The sequence below is a fragment of the Amborella trichopoda genome, chromosome 12 (genome assembly GCF_054954075.1).
Source record: "Amborella trichopoda isolate Santa Cruz 75 chromosome 12, AtrichopodaSantaCruz75HAP2 v2.0, whole genome shotgun sequence".
In the NCBI taxonomy this organism is placed as follows: domain Eukaryota; kingdom Viridiplantae; phylum Streptophyta; class Magnoliopsida; order Amborellales; family Amborellaceae; genus Amborella; species Amborella trichopoda.
The window spans coordinates 32831586-32845733 of record NC_142347.1 but is presented as its reverse complement, the minus strand read 5'-3'; the positions used below and the strand labels follow the sequence as shown (position 1 = coordinate 32845733).

The window sequence follows — 14148 nt, the reverse complement described above, 5'->3', positions numbered from 1 at the left end:
TGTACAAGTCAAATACTAGTTGCTATATAAATATGTAAAATAAATCTTTTATCTTTCTACTTTTAGAACTGGGTCAAGTTCGGGTCAGGTCCAAATTAGACCTAATTAGGTCAAGTTCAGGGCGGAGTTAACCTGAACCCGACCTAACTAGTTGACACCCCTAAAAAAAAAAAAAAGGTAATTTTCTATGAATGTTTATCTCCTCCGCTTGGGTGAAAATAAGAATGTCAAAATCATCCATGTCTCAAGTTCATATCACCACAAATAATTGCTCAATTATGGAAAACAATTGAATGCTACCAGCTCAATTATAAGATTAAATAATTAATTATTAATAAAATACTCAATCCCTTGGGCAATTTTTACCCACAGTGCGTAATTTGGTCTTCCAAGGTCTTCCAAGTTAGTGAACCTACGTGTCATTCGTCACAGAATGTTGAGGGGCCACATAAATTGGACGGCGGATAAGGGCCCTCAAAGTCCACGTGAGTTGAAATGCATAAAAACACCAATAATTGATGAACACGTGTACCAGGGCTAACTTCATGTATCAAATTTTACCAATAAAAGTTTGGTAATGCCATAGAAGACCTTTTCTTCTGCCTCACATCCCGCAAAGAACCCTTCGTACATAAATTAATACCTTATATGCCCATATGGGATAATGTCCACCTTTTAGTCTTTAGGAAGAGATACCTAGTAACCATTGACTCGGGAATCAAGAGTTGGATTAGTCATACGTAAGAAAATGAGAATTTAAATTTTAAAAAAGAAAATGGTTGGATCTATCGATTTTAAAGTTCTTCTAAATGCCCACCCACTGACTCCGAACCAAATTATTGGAATTGAACCAGGTTATTCTAATTTAGTGAAGGAAAACTCGGGTGAGGCTACTTTGACTCGCCCGAATAACTTGGACAATATCTCTTATTTGGTTAGATCCGAATCAGGGATCTAAAAATTATTCAAAACAATAATAAAAAATAAAAAAATTATTTCTAATTATTATTTTTTTACATTTCTATCATTTTCGCGAAGAATGAAAAGTATTTGGGCCGTGATTACATTTTTTCTTCTTCTTGGATTATTTCTAAAATACCCCCGTTCCAAATTGATTTGTTCAAATTCTATTTTTCAATATTTTTTTAATCTCATTTATATGTGCTTTGTTTAATTTTACTTTAACATATTTTCGTATTTTTTGAGATTTTTTATTTATTTTTTTTAAAAAAAGGCAAGAAACAATCATAAAGAAAGAGATTTTTTGTATTTCTTAGTTTTGTCAATACGTTTTGCTTTGGCCGGACTTGGCCGTACCTGAGTAACTCGGGCAGAATCTCATGGCCAAGTCATGTTTTGGAATACTATTCCAATTCAAACAGGCTACTTTTAAAATACAACTATAAAATGGGGAAGGGGCTAGGGTTATTGTTGCAACCCCACACCCTAGTAACCATGTTATGGTTTCCATTTCCACTTATATCAACCCACAAACGCCTTTAAAAAAAAAAAGTAACTCATAAACTATTTGCAAAAACTGGTAGGGGCCTTGTCTTCTCCACAAATTACCCAAAAAAAATTGATTGCTATAAAATTACAAAAAGAAAAGTTTATATAGTGCTGAGGCTCTAAACAATCAAATTTGAGCCTACCTCAAAAATTTCACTAGAAAAAGTTGTTTTAATGCCTAAATATCTTCAAATTGATATCTCAACATCAAGATGCATGAGATTTCAAGTTTTAGAAATAGTATATTTTGTAATGCACTTTTTGAATATCAATTTTCAAGAGTTTCAAGTTTTGATACGTCCATCGATCTGCACTATTTTTAAAGCTTTAAACTTTATAAAATAAACATAAAAATATATTTTAAGGCATTCACAAAAATTTTTAATATTAAAATCACATTTCTCGAAAATATTTGAAGGTAGACCCCAAAAACAGAGAGAGGATAAGTTTATGAGGATGTTACGAAGAGAATAGGGTTGCAAAATGAAATTTCTTGAAGAAGGAAGGACCATTTAGTTGAACTCCTGGCAAAGGGACCACAGTGAGGTTTGTTTAATATTCACGTACATAGAAAAATGGAAAGTATTATTATTATTATTATTATTATTATTATTTAAAATGGAGAGTGTGTGAAGAGACTCGTAGTCGTTATATATAAATCACCCGCCCTATCCGCTTCGATAACCAGTTCTCGCCACTGCATCTTCACCTCAGAGGAGAGAGAGAGATCACATATTTGCCACGAAAAGGGAGAGAGATTCCACATACTTTTTGGAGTTCAAAGTGGAGAGATTACTTGTATTGGGCCCTGAACCCAGAGAGAGAACTCCATATTTTTTAGAGAGAGAAATACAGCGCTTCCTCTGCGATTAAATCAAAGAAATAAGAGAGGCATACTTCTGTTCTGTGTGTTGGGACAGAGCAAGCCTTTGCAATTTCATTGAGAAAGAGAGAGAGAGATTCTTGGTACCATATTTTCAGAGAGAGAGAGAGAATGACACTTTCCATGGCGGATGAGACTGATGTCCTAAACGATGCTTGGGATTACAAAGGGCGCCCTGCTAAAAGATCCACAACAGGAGGATGGCTTAGTGCGGCGTCGATTCTGGGTGAGTTCTTTTATGAACTGTTAACTTTATATTTCAGAGAAAATCTGAGAGTTTTCTTCAAACAAACTTGAGATGTGTTCCTTGTTTGTTGCAGGGGTGGAGCTTGTGGAGAGGCTAACCACGCTTGGCATTGCCGTGAACCTTGTGACCTACCTGACCAATACCATGCACCTCAGAAGCGCCTACGCCGCGAACTCGGTGACAAACTTTCTGGGCACTTCCTTCATGCTCTGCCTTCTTGGCGGTTTCATTGCCGATTCCTTCCTCGGCAGATACCGCACCATTGCAATCTTTGCCGCTGTTCAAGCTCTTGTAAGTGGAAGAACGATGAGCTACTTGACCCAGTTACTCGGTTCGGACCAGGCCGAGTCTGAGGACTGGGCCTAGTCTAAAAACATTGCATAAGATGATATAAAATTGAGTGGAGGTGCTTTTTAGAGCTCCTGTTCACCTATCAGAAAAAGAAAAAAAAAGGAAAATATTTGATTGGTATTAGATTTGGGCCATCATTTGGTGTGACGGTAAGAGGGTCGGATCAAGAACACTTGTTGGAGTCTTGAGAGCAGCTATTTTGTATATAAAAAACAAAAAATTAAGACCGTTTTCAGCTCATCCCTCCGGCCACCCTGCGTAGGTGGTACCAGCATCGGGTTAAAGAGCTTTTTATTATTTGATTGTTGGTACAGTGGAGTAATTCGCGCCACCCTGCGTAGGTGGTACCAGCACCGGGTTAAAGAGCTTTTTATTATTTGATTGTTGGTACAGTGGAGTAATTCGTGGAATGATTTGTCTCAGACATGGTATCGGATGCAATGCAGGGTGTGACACTCCTGACTATTTCTACAGTGATCCCCGCCCTGAGGCCCCCACCGTGCAACGAAGGTGGGCGCTGCGTCCCCGCAAGCACCCTGCAGCTCTCAATGCTGTTTCTGGCCCTCTACCTGACGGCCCTCGGAACAGGGGGGCTCAAGTCGAGCGTGTCTGGGTTTGGGTCCGACCAGTTCGACGAGTCTGTGGCTAATGAGAAGGCCCAGATGATGCGATTCTTCCAGTGGTTCTTCTTCTTCATAACCTTGGGAGCGCTGGGGGCGGTCACGGTGCTTGTGTACATCCAGGACAACATCGGGAGGCGCTGGGGGTACGGGACCTGCGTGTGTGCCATGGTGGTGGCGCTCGCCGTTTACTTGAGCGGGACAAGGCGGTACCGGTTCAAGAAACTGGCCAGCAGCCCTTTGACGCAGATCGCGCGAGTGTTGTTCGCCTCATGGAAGAACAGGCATCTGGAGCTGCCTCTAGACCCCATGGCGCTCTGCCAGGAGAATTTCTCAGAGATGAAGAAGCCTAGGTTCATCCATACCAAGCAATTCCGGTAAGACCTTCTTAACCTTTTTCATTCACTATCACTCTCTTGTAGGTGTGTCGTAGGAATCAATCCGGGTTTAGTCAGTACATTTCCAGGTCTACTGGACGCACTTGAACTAGCCAAACCTGGGCAGTCTGGGCCTTGAACCTAGCGTAGCCCTAGTCTCTACAGGGCCAGTCCCAGCTCTGTCAGGGCTGGGTTGTGATGGGCCCAGCTTGGCTAAGTATAATTCAAGAAAAATAAAGAGGAAATTTTTTTTTTTTAAAACAGAATCGAGCCAGGCTGAACCAGGGCCAACCTTGTCGTGGCCCTAGCCCATGGCTGGCCTGTCCTTGCCCTTAGCCATATCTTGCGGCCGTGGTCCACGTCTTTTAGAGCCTAATGGCATGATTTGGGTAGATTGGGCCAGGCCAACTGGCCCTTTGCCACCGCTATTATTCTAGACCCCACCTGGGTCCACATTGGACTTTCTTAGCTTGGGTCCAGTCCATGTCGAGATCTACCTAATTAACGATGCTATACAAGAACATGCCTGTATATATATGAATTTGTATTACAAAATCATTGAACTATAACAGGATGATGTATGATTCACCATTCTTTAAGTTACCAAATTAATCTTAGAGTGAGTTATGAATATTGGATTTACTAATTATATAGTTTTTTTTTAAAAAAAATTATTTTTTCTTGCTCACTAAGTAAGGGGATTTGTGTACATATCTTTAAAAAGACAATAAGTACTTTTGTCATCTTCATAAGAGGTAAAGTTGGTATTTTATTAAAAAAAAATAAGAGTATTTTACAAATAGAGTTTCAAAATACTAACTTCTAAAATACCATTGTATTTTTATAAAACATTTAAATTTACTTTTATTTAATGATTAAGTTAATAATAAAATATTTTTAACAAAAAATAATGGTGTATCGATAAATACACATATCACAACTCATTCTAATATTAATTTTTGTATTTTGAGGAGTTGTAACACTAGACAAACCCAAATATAAAATTATATAAATAATAATTGTATTAATAAATACAATTCTCAACCTAAACCCAACCGGACCTTTCAAGCGGCTCCTATCCTAGTCTACACTTGTACCCAACCGGGTTAGGTCTAAGTCTTCCATGACTTAATTGAGTCCGGATCTAGTCACGACCTGCCCAATTCACATCACTATTCACCTGGAAAAAGATGAACAATGGACGCTTGTCCATGCAATTCCACCATTATTGGCCCCAGCAGTTGCAGGAAACGATGTATCAAGTGGCTCACAGGAACATATATTCAGTGGTCCTACAAAGTATCAAGTGGCTCACAGGAACAAATATTCAGTGGTCCTACAACGGTTCAAATGGCCCACTTTCATTTTCCAACCAATGACTTGCTGGGAAATCGTCAAATAAGACACCCAACAAGCTTTGATCTGTGTCACATGTGATGTGCCTCCTGCTGTCCTCAATTATATGATGTTATATTAATATGAATCGATATGCCATGCTTTTAAGGGAGCATGCTATTTATCTACTCCCTCGAGTAAAAACCTACTTGGGTGGATTTTTTAAGGAAAATGGTTTGATAGGGTGCAGCCGAAAAACCTTTTAATCAATCTTATAAGCTTGAACATTATAGTTGTGAAAAAACTTTAGGATTTAAAGTTCTAAAAATAGTGTATATTGCAACAAATCATCTAGACCATCTATTTCCCCTTAAAAATTAGTGTTAACAGATCCGCAAGAACTATACCTTTTTTTTAGTTTCAAATTTTATTATCGGTATTGAAAATTGATTTTAGAGCCATCATGAAGATTTTCGATGCTCAAAGTGCTTCCCGGATGAGGATTTGAGGTGAGATTTTATTTTGTTTTTGTAACACCTGGCCCTATGAAAACTTCATCATTTTTTTAATCTAAACTTTTGTGAGCTAACCGAGAATTACTAGGCACATTTGGTTTGCGTGAAAATATGTTTTAGAAAATATTATCACATGAAAAAATCCGCTCATGTGGTTTTAAGTATGGAAATACTTTCATACCAATTATTTTTAGTACATAGTTTCACAACAATTAGCAACTAATTGATGTAAAAATATTCCCACACTTAACAATATAAGATAATTTTTTCATGTGAAAATATTTTCCAAAAAAATCAAATGTGCTCCAAAAGATAAAATTTGAATTTTAAGTTTTCTAAAACTAAGAAAACGTTGGTGGTTCCAATCTTGAGATATTATTTCCTCAAGTGCACAGGGAGTTCAATATGAAAATTTTCTTTTTTGCGGTTAGTCTATGGGTTAAGAATATTACTTTCCTAAAATTTAGGATCCTAAATTGCTAGTTTTAACCAAGGGAGTAAATGGACCGATGCTCCCTCGGTAGCATGAATCTGTCGGCATTTAATATTCTCTCAATAATGCCGTTAGTTGGGACCGATGCTTTTTAATAAAAGAATTTATCACCCATCCTCTTTGGCACATTTCAACTGACCAAAATACCCCTCAATGATTCCGGACTCCAAGCAAATTTGTACTCCAATGAAATTCCCAGCACGCTCTATCAAGCTGACCACCCAAAAGTGTAGAGTTAACTTCCGAAGTTTAAACCTTGCATTATTGAAGATTGTCTACATTGTTATTGGTTGTAAGTACAAAACCTTTAGATGGATTCCAAATACTATGGAAAAAACCAGCCTGGTTGACCCGGACCCGGCACAGGTTACCCAGACTCATCCACTGGGCGAGTCGGTTTTTAGCTGGTTTAGGGGGTCTAACAGCTATGGGTCGACTCCTACTCAAGTGTTTTTCTACCACATGGCCGGGTTTCCTTTAATTGCGCCGGTCTTTGAGTCTACCCTGCTGGTTAGTCTGGTTAGCTCAATTACATCCCAAGTTTAGTGATTAAGCTCGGGGTCTTAAAAAAATTTCAAAACAATATAAAAACCAATAAAATAAAAACTTGGTTTTTTTATATTTTTTATATTTTCTATCATTTTGGCAAAGACTTAAATGTCTTGGTCATGAATACTTATTTTTATATTTTTTCCATCTTTTTGGATTATTTTTAAAATCCCCTTGGTCACAAATTGATTTTTCAAAATCTTTGTCATTACCTTTTAATCTCATTTGGATTTATTTTATTTAATTTTTTAAATATATTTTTCATATTTTTTGGAACACTTTTTGGCCACTTGCCTGGATAGGGTGGGGTTGCTTGGATCCTGTCCAGCCCAGGTCTAGGTTCCATACTCTATATGTACTTTCTTATGCTTATTACAAAACACGAGGGTAGTCAAAATAGCTAAGGCTGACAATGGATTGATGGCATGGCCCTACCCTAAAGAACTAAAGACATGAGTCACAAAATGTGGCTTGAGTACGGCCGGGGCCTAGCCATCGTGGCTCGAGAGCTAGGCTAGGCTAGGGCCAAGGCCACATGTCCAACTCAGCCTCGGCTCGGGCTAGCCCTGTTTTTCTTTAGTTTTTCCTTATGTATTCTTTGAGCGTATTAGTGTTGGCCCAACCTAGCCTAGCCAAGACAAGGCCGAGGCTGAGCCTAGGCCATAGCCTCTTTAGCCCTTTTAAGGTTGGACGGGGTTCATTTACACCATTGTCACTAGGGCTGAGAATTCTTCAGATCGGGTATGGATCCACCCATATATGGATTCAGATCGGAAAAGTATACATCGGATTTGGATCTAGATCAATTCCAATTTTGTATCTTCTAAAGTTAAAATATAATTATACAAGTTAAAATAATTATAGATATTATATATAAGGTAATAAATATTAAATTAATATATATATAAGTTTCAGGGGTATTTTGGTCAATATTTTTTTCACAAATTATTTTTTAAAGATTTTTATTAGGTGTGCTTCACTAAGATGTACATACACTCTAAATTTCAAATCATTCCGATTTGTAGAAAACAAATTAAAATTCAAATACTCTCGGACAACCGTGACCATCAGATCGGTACAGATTCGATATCGGCCGTTGGGCATTTACTGTAGCAGCACACACATGGGTGTACATGAACTTTTTCCATATATATATATATATATATATATAGGAAAATTGTTTCATGCGGGGTGGATTGCATTTCTACATATGCAATCCAGAAAGTGTAAAGCATCTAAATTAAGTCCTGAAATCTATCTCAAAAATAGATTTATTAAGGGGGCCACATTTATACATATGTGGGCTTGGTAGCATAGAAACCGGATTTCGGGATTCGGATCTAGACTGGGTAACTTCTCAGCCCTAATTGTTAGGTCTATCTTTCATAGGTTTTGGGAAATTTATCTCATGCCTTAATTATCCACTGCCTTCCTAAAAGATGAAAAAGGCTATCGTTTTAGGGAATATCAGATAAAACTCTAACCTTTTATTTTTTTACAAAGAAACCCTTGGGATATTTTCTTAAAGTCGCTTTGGATGAAAGTACAAATATTAGAACTTACAATATATCTAAAAAGAACCTCAAGACTCTCTCTTGAATGTTGTGACACCTGGAACTTTAAAAATATTTTAACCAGAAGAAAAATGTTCCTTACTATTTTTATCAGATAATTATAGCTCTAAAGATATTTTACCCCCTTTTAATACCACAAATATTTATCTTTGGTGTATAACATTGAATTGGACGAGACTTGATTCGTTTTAGGGACCTTTTCTGATCACCCATATTTCAACACAATCTAAATTCCATCGGACAATGGTCATCGAATAGTGTTGAAATCGTCTCTCTTTTTTTTCCTTTTTCTTTTTTTCTACAAATCTGATTTATCTCAAATTTGGTGTCTGTGTGAACCAAATTATCATATACCAAGAAAAATCATAAAAATATAATAATATATAATAACATTACTAAAACACCCTAAGATATTCATAGAGAAAACGTCTTCATTTTCGTTATTTGAATTGTTTTTTATTTTTTTTAGATGAATATTACTGAGGCGTATGCACCCTCCAAATTTGAGGTTTAATGCATTTCATAGAAAAAATAGTAAATCTGTAATATTATCAGATAAACATTATCATTTGTTGGATTTTGGACTATAATGAGCCATAATAAAAGCACTGTAGAAACGTGTTCACGTATATTTTTAAGTGTCTTTGCACGCGCGTTTGTTTATGTGTGTGTGTGTAACTAGAAGAGTAGAGTTTTATTTATAGATTACGAGTTAAACCTAACCTAGAAAGCAAGGAGTTATATTATGGCAAGACTTTATATATGAGGCCACCCACATATAAAATATATGTGGCCCCTAGTGCTAGCTGTCTGATTGAATGGATGACCAAAATAGTTTTAGTAACAATATCTCGTTTATAAATGGTCTTTTTTTCCCTTTTTCTCTTTTCTCTTTCTTTTTTTTTTCTCCAAATGTCAATTTTGCACAAAATTTAGGGTGTGGCCTCACCTTAATGTGGAGCACTCATCAAAACTAAAAAAATATTTCTACTTAGAAATTGACCAAAATAAACATGCATGCTCTAGTATATTCTAATCATTATTTTCATAAAAATTATTTATTCTTGTTGTATTTGATGTGCCTCGATGAGATGTTAACACACACGAAATTTCAATACAAAATGATTTACAAGATAAAAATAAAATATTATAGGCCACTCAATTATGATTAGACTTAGAAACTAATTGATGACTTTATACCCAAAGTTTTCCTAACCGTCCATTCAAATCGAATACCTAGGAATGGGGATGGCATATATTTACGTGTGTTGGGCACCACATTTAATGTTTTGCCTTCCATTTGGGGTAAAACTACAAATCTATTTGCACTAAAATAATTCAAGAAATGCATAGAAGCATCCTTTGTTGGTAACCGGACATGTAACCTAACTGCTTTCATTTATACTGTGTCTTTTCAAATATGAGTCAATTGTTAGTCATAATAATAAACATCAATAAATAAATAATTAAAATCGATAAACAACTTACTCGGACCTGTCCTTAAATCATACGAGGAACTTGAGATTCTATACCAAAACCTATAGACCATGCTATCCTATGACAGGCTACCTTGAGAGTCCGTTTTGGTGAATCTCTTTCACCCCTTTTCCATCATTCTCTATCTCTTTACTCATGAGGGGTTAACCTCTTCTTTTAGAGATCTTATTTTGGTTTGTAATTCTCGCATTCATGGTCCATAGGAGTTGATATCCAATTATAACTCCTGTCTTAATTCCCTTAAGTGCAGCTAATTAGGATTAACATGTTAGCACCAAATTGTTAATCCTATGTAATGAGCTAAACCCGTCATTAGTCCACTAATGACTCACATAATAGGATATCATCTAAGTATTCCTACAATTTGATAAAGGATATTTAGAACTTAAATAAGTTTTATATATCTATAATATAGAAAAACAATTTTTACAAAGAATCCAAATACGCCACTGGTTTTCCCTCCAATGCAACATCCTATTAAAGCTAAAAAATGGATCTAAGTATATAGCATTGCCTCATATTAACAACATAAGATTTCACATATATTACAATATGGCTTTTGTACCATTTTTGAAAAATAAATTCCTCAGAGAAAAGGGCCTGATAGGCCACATTTCCAACATCAACGTGATAACAATTTGTGAACGATATGGAACCACTAGCATTTCACCCAAATTTACCACATGAATATAACAGTGATGCTCCAAACCATGTTTTCTTTTGCCTCATTAATTTTACCATTCAAGATTGTTGATGGACTTCTTGTATTCAACTATCAGGGTGGCCTTTATAAGTTTACTCTTTTTTTTTTTCTTTTTCTTTTGTTCTCTTTTTAAAAGTAGTTATGCAACGATGGATTCCCTATCCACAATAGGAGTGGAACTCAAGATGCCATAGCACCACCATCCTGACTACTTGACTACCTAGCTTTGAACCCATTTCCCTCTTTTTTACTCAATTCATGTCCCACAATTAGTTTATCCCTGATTTCTTATGTTTTTCTGCTAACTCATTGTCATTATCTTTGCCATTATATCTTAAACAATTACTGATAATACCATGTCTTCCACTCAGTTTCCTCGACAAGGCAGCCATACTAGAGCCCAACTTGGGCCTCCCTGAAAGGCCGACGAACCCGTGGAAGCAATGTTCGCTAATGGATGTAGAAGAAGTGAAGATGGTAATAAAAATGCTTCCCATTTGGGCCACCACCATAATGTTCTGGACCGTCTATGCCCAAATGACTACCTTCTCTGTGCAGCAAGCAATGACCATGAGAAGGCACATCGTCGGGGGCTTTTCCATACCCTCTGCATCGCTCACCCTCTTCTTTGTTGTCTCAATCCTCCTTATAGTGCCCTTGTATGATCGAGTGATTCGCCCCCTATCCCGCCGTATCACGGGACACCCGCAGGGTTTCTCCCCCCTACAACGCATAGCATGTGGCCTCATCCTCTCCGTCCTTGCCATGGTTGCGGCAGCGCTCACCGAGATAAAGCGTGTTCATGCCGCACACCCTAGCTCTTCTGTGGTCCCCTTGAGTGTTTTTTGGCTAGTTCCACAGTTTGTATTGGTGGGTGTAGGTGAAGCCCTTACTTACGTGGGTCAATTGGACTTTTTCTTGAAGGAGTGCCCCCAAGGAATGAAGAGCATGAGCACAGGCATGTTCCTAAGCACACTTTCACTTGGGTTCTTCTTCAGCTCCATTCTGGTGTCCGTGGTCGACAAGCTCACGACACATGGCAGTTCGGGAGGCGGATGGATTGCAGATGATCTGAATAAGGGGAGGTTGTATGACTTCTATTGGTTGCTTGGAATATTGAGTTTTTTAAACCTTGGGGTGTTCTTCTTCTGTGCTAGGGGGTATGTTTATAATGATGCAAGGATGGCCGAGGAGGATGAAATGAAGTGTCTTGATAACATGCATGAGGAGCTTTAGGATTGGTTAGGACTTGGCATTTAGGGTTTTGTAAATTTGAGGAGGTTGATGTTGTTGCTTTTTACATATGTGTTTTTTGGTTTGGGTTTTGTAAGTTATTGTTGTTAATAAATAAGAAACACCCCCTTCATTAATGGTGACGGCAGTTGTCACATAATTCGAGAATTAGTTTCTTGTTGCCCTCATTTTATTACATTCTTATTCAAAAAAAGATAATGGACGTTATATCAACTTCAGGGGAGATGACTAGGGTATCAAACCAACAATCTGTTTAATCTTTACGAGATACCTTTCATGATATCCAAGCATTCAAGATCTCTCTATATAGATATTTAAGTAGTGATTCCACACTCATCACAATCCAAATTCTTTGAAATGAAACAATTGAGAATCTTATCTTTGGTGATAGCCAAAATCACCATTTTTATGTTTTTTCCTCAAAAGAATCATTCTTATGTCTTTGGTTAAAATGAAAAATAAGTTTTCTTATTATTTCTATAAAAGGAGGTCAAGAAAGACATAATATTTATCCTTTCAACGGTCATACTTTTAAGATCTTGTGAGAAGATATCCAGGGAAGAGAAGGGTCTCCAAGAGAGATAAATGACATCTTAAAAAGAGATGGTATTCCCATAGGATTTTAGGTTGGTTAAATTCTGACTTTTAGAAAGAGAAAGCCTAATGGCTCACAAGGTTCTTTTCTGCTAGTGGGGCAGCGATGGAAAAGATGAGGTTGATAAGCGTGATCTCTATAAAAATGGGTCACGAAAGAAACAATTCTTATTTTTTAAGTGCTACCTATTTTATTTTCAAGGAGATGGGTTTCAAAGAGAAAGTGGCTAATTGAGGTTCCTAATTCCGTATTCTAGGGGTTCTCAAGGAAGCTACATGAAAACATATTTATTCAAAGAGTGGGCTTCGTGTTAGCAAAAATACTAATGTGCTCCAAAAATTTATATTGGTTCATGCGTATAATGGGAAAGGAATGTGTGTGTGTGTACGCATGTCTGTTTTATTTATTTGAAACAGTCTGAATCTATAATGGAAGATGAGTTTTTGAAACAACCATCAAAACTTTAGGTACATTAGGGTTTGGGATTGTATACTATAAGACCATTTCTCTTTGTTATAAGGAAGTTAGAAGTACTACTAGCTATTAAATGTCGAATTGGATGGCTTTGCATGTGTAAAAAAAATCAGGAAATTCTTTTTTGAGTCAATGACACACTTACAATCACCCGATTTAAAATCTGATGGACAAGAGTGACTGTGACCTCCTCCTTAATACTCAAGGACGCGATTAGCATGCAGGCCAAGGCCGCATATGTAGAAATAGGGGCCCCTTAATAAATTTATTTTTGAGATGGATTTTGGATTTAATTTTTAGGGATATGTAATATCTAACATGGATATCATGAATATGAAAAAATAAATAAATTTTAAAAACTAGAAATAATAATTCTATTAAGAAGACCTTTGAATAGTTAATTTCAATTGTTTTTAGCTGGACCACATATTTACATCCATCTTTAAGATGGATGCTTTATACTTCTGGATTGCATATGTGGAAATGCGGTCCAGCCTGCATGAAACAATTTTCCAATACTCAAGCACCCAATGAAACCAAACCTTGTTTTCCTCCAAAACTCTCTCTTCCTCTGATGAGGTGGGGATTCTGGATTGGGGGTTTCTCTTCGAGGGAGAGTTACTCACAAGAATGCCTTGGAAACTCCATCTTAGATCACATAAAATTTGTTCTTCTTCCATGGATTATACACTAAAAACCCTAGACGCTAATTATGAACGGTAGGAACGATCCTTGTCAACCCCAAATACTTTCTCAAACGAGCATCAGACCTGTAGGAGACAAAAACAATACAGATTTGCTGTTTTAGAGCTCTAGAGAGAGAAAGTAGGACAATTTCAATGCATAACTGGAGAGAAACTATTTATGAATTTTATTTGATTTTTTTTAATTGTTATTAACTAAAACTTTCATTGGATAAAGGAATAGAGCTCCGAAGTTATAGAAAAAATTACAAAAGAAGAAATAGAAGAATACAAACAATATTCTCTACTTCCTGGGGTGTACCATCTCAACTGTGAAATACATCGTAATTTTAACCTTAATTGATCCGACACCACAAACAAACTGCTTAAAGGCCCAACTAAACCACACCAAAAGACTATCAAAGACAACCACCACAAACCTCTATCTACTACCCACCCAAACTTATCTATTATATACCCCATTAACAC

General features: G+C 36.8%; 1 protein-coding gene and 1 long non-coding RNA gene across 4 annotated transcripts; one reads left to right on the top strand and one right to left on the bottom strand.

The window, feature by feature from the left end:
- The first annotated feature begins 2195 nt into the window (after nucleotides 1-2195).
- Nucleotides 2196-12046, top strand: NRT1.1 (nitrate transporter 1.1). Its single transcript, XM_006841103.4, has 4 exons — nucleotides 2196-2618; nucleotides 2713-2930; nucleotides 3437-3987; nucleotides 11025-12046. Exons 1-4 carry the CDS (start codon nucleotides 2504-2506, stop codon nucleotides 11887-11889), a joined length of 1749 nt encoding a protein of 582 aa, XP_006841166.2. The 5' UTR covers nucleotides 2196-2503; the 3' UTR covers nucleotides 11890-12046.
- Nucleotides 9616-14143, bottom strand: LOC148779532 (uncharacterized). Of its 3 annotated transcripts, none has more exons than XR_016045653.1 (2): nucleotides 13952-14143; nucleotides 9616-13746 (listed from the first exon to the last, which is right to left on the bottom strand). It is a non-coding gene; the product is annotated as an uncharacterized LOC148779532 (long non-coding RNA). The 3 variants fall into 3 exon arrangements; XR_016045651.1 differs by having other exon boundaries at nucleotides 13956-14143; XR_016045652.1 differs by having other exon boundaries at nucleotides 13982-14143.
- Nucleotides 14144-14148: the final 5 nt, after the last annotated feature.